We start from the raw sequence: 2,557 nt of genomic DNA, 5'->3' as shown, positions 1-2,557 counted from the left end.
CGGAAGGATGGAAGGCTGAGTCAACCCTGAGCCGGTGAGATTTGAACCGCTGACCTGCTGATCTAGCAGTAGCCTGCAGTGCTGCATTTAACCACTGCGCCACCCTATTTAGGATAGGGTGAGTTATTTGGTAAATAACCTGAGAGTCTTGTCCGCTTATTGGGATGTGCTTGGCCCTCTCCATCCACAGATTTGCTTTTAGACAGACTTGGGAAAATGCCACGTTCTGAAGCTTGCTAAACACTTAGGTTCTGTCACAACTACCCCCCAATCACAGCAGTGTTATGGTTGGTAGACGGTTTCCTGCTGGTTGGCAACATTGAGAAACATGAAACTCTTTCTTCTGGGTTTCCAGAAAGCTTTGAAAAACTGACTTTGGTCCCATGATCAGCCCTGAGGTTGATCTTTATTGTTTGTTTAATGGCCCCTGTTTTGTTTGGTTGGTATTAGGCTACTCTTGTTTGCGCTGCCCATTTAAATTAATTTAGTTCTTCTTATGTTTTCTCTAGTTTAGTACTGTACACTTCTCTGAGTCCATTGGAACTGGGCAGCCAATCAAAATAAATAAAGAAGCAAATAAATAAATAGATGAAATAGATGAAGGACAATAAAGTTGGAAAATTAAGCAGTGGCTTTGTTTAACAAGTCTTGCTCATCCCAAAACAGAACACAGTACTGCAAGCAGCAACCCAGAACATAGATATGACAGAGATAGGTGGTGGAGACAACAAATTTTCTTCAGGTTCAATTCTCTGCACAAGGATTGGTAGATATCGTATGAAATAAACCACTTTAAAATCCCTATAGCATTTAATGATTATAAAAGGTATTCAATTAAGATCTCAATAAAAAAGACCAGAAACCGTTTTTAATTAAATTATATGACTGTCCATGTTTTGAATGATACCATTCATATTGCTATGACAATTGTCAATTTTATACCAATTCACACTATATAGAGCTTTTTCTAACTCTCCTCAGTTTTTAAAAAAGCATGTATTGTAGAGATGTAGTACACCTATAAGCTGCTATATAATTTGATTATTAGTGCAATCCATGATGTTCTGAGAGAATGGCTCAACAAGTCTCAGTTTCTAGATAACAAATCTTTCTGTTAATAACAGATCCTTCAGTGTGGACATCCATCAGTATGAAATGTTAAATTAATATTTTCCTTGTTTATGTATTGTAATAAATATGTTTATTGTTAAAACTTTGGTGCTTCTTGCACTGGCATGATTTGCACGTCATTCTGAGAACAAATTGGGCTACTTTCACCGAAATATACTGTCACACACTTGCAGAGTTTCCTCTGTATTTTTTGTCGAAACTCTTTAGAACCAAAGTAATAAAGAAATGGGTCGAAGCAGCAATTAAAGCTGGCTGTAGCGAGGGACAGTTTGTATTCCACATAAAATGTTTTCTTTTGGAAAAGGAGGATATAATGGGTCACTGCTATGACAATGTGAGGGAGGTAACAAACAGTAATCAGGAATAGCAATGCTATGATGAGGTAGACAGTCTGCCTCTTGCTCTCCCTGAACTGAGAAGGTGAATGGAGAAGTGTTAATATGATTGAGATGTAGCAAAACCCCATGATGATCAATGGCAGGAAGAAAAATAGAAAGAGCAGGGATCCAAAATAAATGATAAAATTTTCTTTGGCGCTAAACATTTCTTTTGGCAAAACATCAAAGCAGGTGATGATAGGGAGTTGTTGTAAATGAATGGTGAGCTTATGCTGCATGAGAGGAAAAAGGGTGAGTAAAACCAGGGCCCAAATGCTGATGCACACCAGGAAAGAGGCCCTAATTGGCTTTGCTGCTTTGTAGCGCAGGGGGTGGACGATGCCAAGGTATCGCTCAATGCTAAGGCTCATCATGGTTAAAATGGAGCAATGGAGGTTCCCATATGACAGAACGGAGACAATTTGACACAAGACGTCTCCAAAAGGCCAATTATTCTCCTTTAGATGGTAGGCTGTTTGAAAGGGGAGGACGAAGCCATAGAGCAAGTCTGCGATGTTTAAATTAATGCAAAATATAATGGTGGGAGTCCAAGGCCTTGAATACCAACAAAGGAACCACAAGGAGATTACATTGAGAGGAATGCTGATGCAGAAGTTGAGTATGAAGAGAGCTGGCAAAACTGTCTGCATCACCTTGCTCTGAAGTGCTGTCAATGTGGCATTGGTCACATTTCTGGGACTGGTTAGAGGTGACATCACAAAGTCCGGTATGATGGCAAGGGAGATGCTTTGAACCATCTTTCTTCTGAAAATTAGTGGAGCTTCAGTCCTAGATTTAAGAAGGAGAAATACAGGCTGGTGAAGTAACCCTTTGCTGCAACATATAAAAATTAATATTTCTTAATTAAATAGTACTATTTAATAAACACAACTATTTCCTCTTCAACTCTTCACTTATTACTTCTTAAAGCAAAATCTATTGTGACCTTCTTGCTTCAATTTTTTTTACTTGAAAGGAAAAAGACTTGTTCCTGCAGCAATAGAAGTTTTGAATGCCAAAATTGCATCTCAAATTTTATATGGAGCTTT

The 2,557-nt window shown here is 38.5% G+C and overlaps 1 protein-coding gene across 1 annotated transcript; it reads right to left on the bottom strand.

The window, feature by feature from the left end:
- Positions 1-980: 980 nt before the first annotated feature.
- On the bottom strand, positions 981-2,283 carry LOC116514510 (P2Y purinoceptor 8-like). The gene has a single exon (XM_032226076.1). It carries the CDS (start codon positions 2,264-2,266, stop codon positions 1,208-1,210), a length of 1,059 nt encoding a protein of 352 aa, XP_032081967.1. The 5' UTR covers positions 2,267-2,283; the 3' UTR covers positions 981-1,207.
- Between the last annotated feature and the right edge of the window lie 274 nt (positions 2,284-2,557).

This window comes from Thamnophis elegans, chromosome 11 (genome assembly GCF_009769535.1).
Source record: "Thamnophis elegans isolate rThaEle1 chromosome 11, rThaEle1.pri, whole genome shotgun sequence".
Taxonomy (NCBI): domain Eukaryota; kingdom Metazoa; phylum Chordata; class Lepidosauria; order Squamata; family Colubridae; genus Thamnophis; species Thamnophis elegans.
Note: the sequence above shows the minus strand (reverse complement) of the source record. Positions and strands in the feature narration are given on the sequence as shown.

What these genes read in the sequence shown, in the direction of transcription:
- LOC116514510 (XM_032226076.1), bottom strand. Translation starts at nt 2,266, where the DNA reads ATGGTTCAAAGCATCTCCCTTGCCATCATACCGGACTTTGTGATGTCA.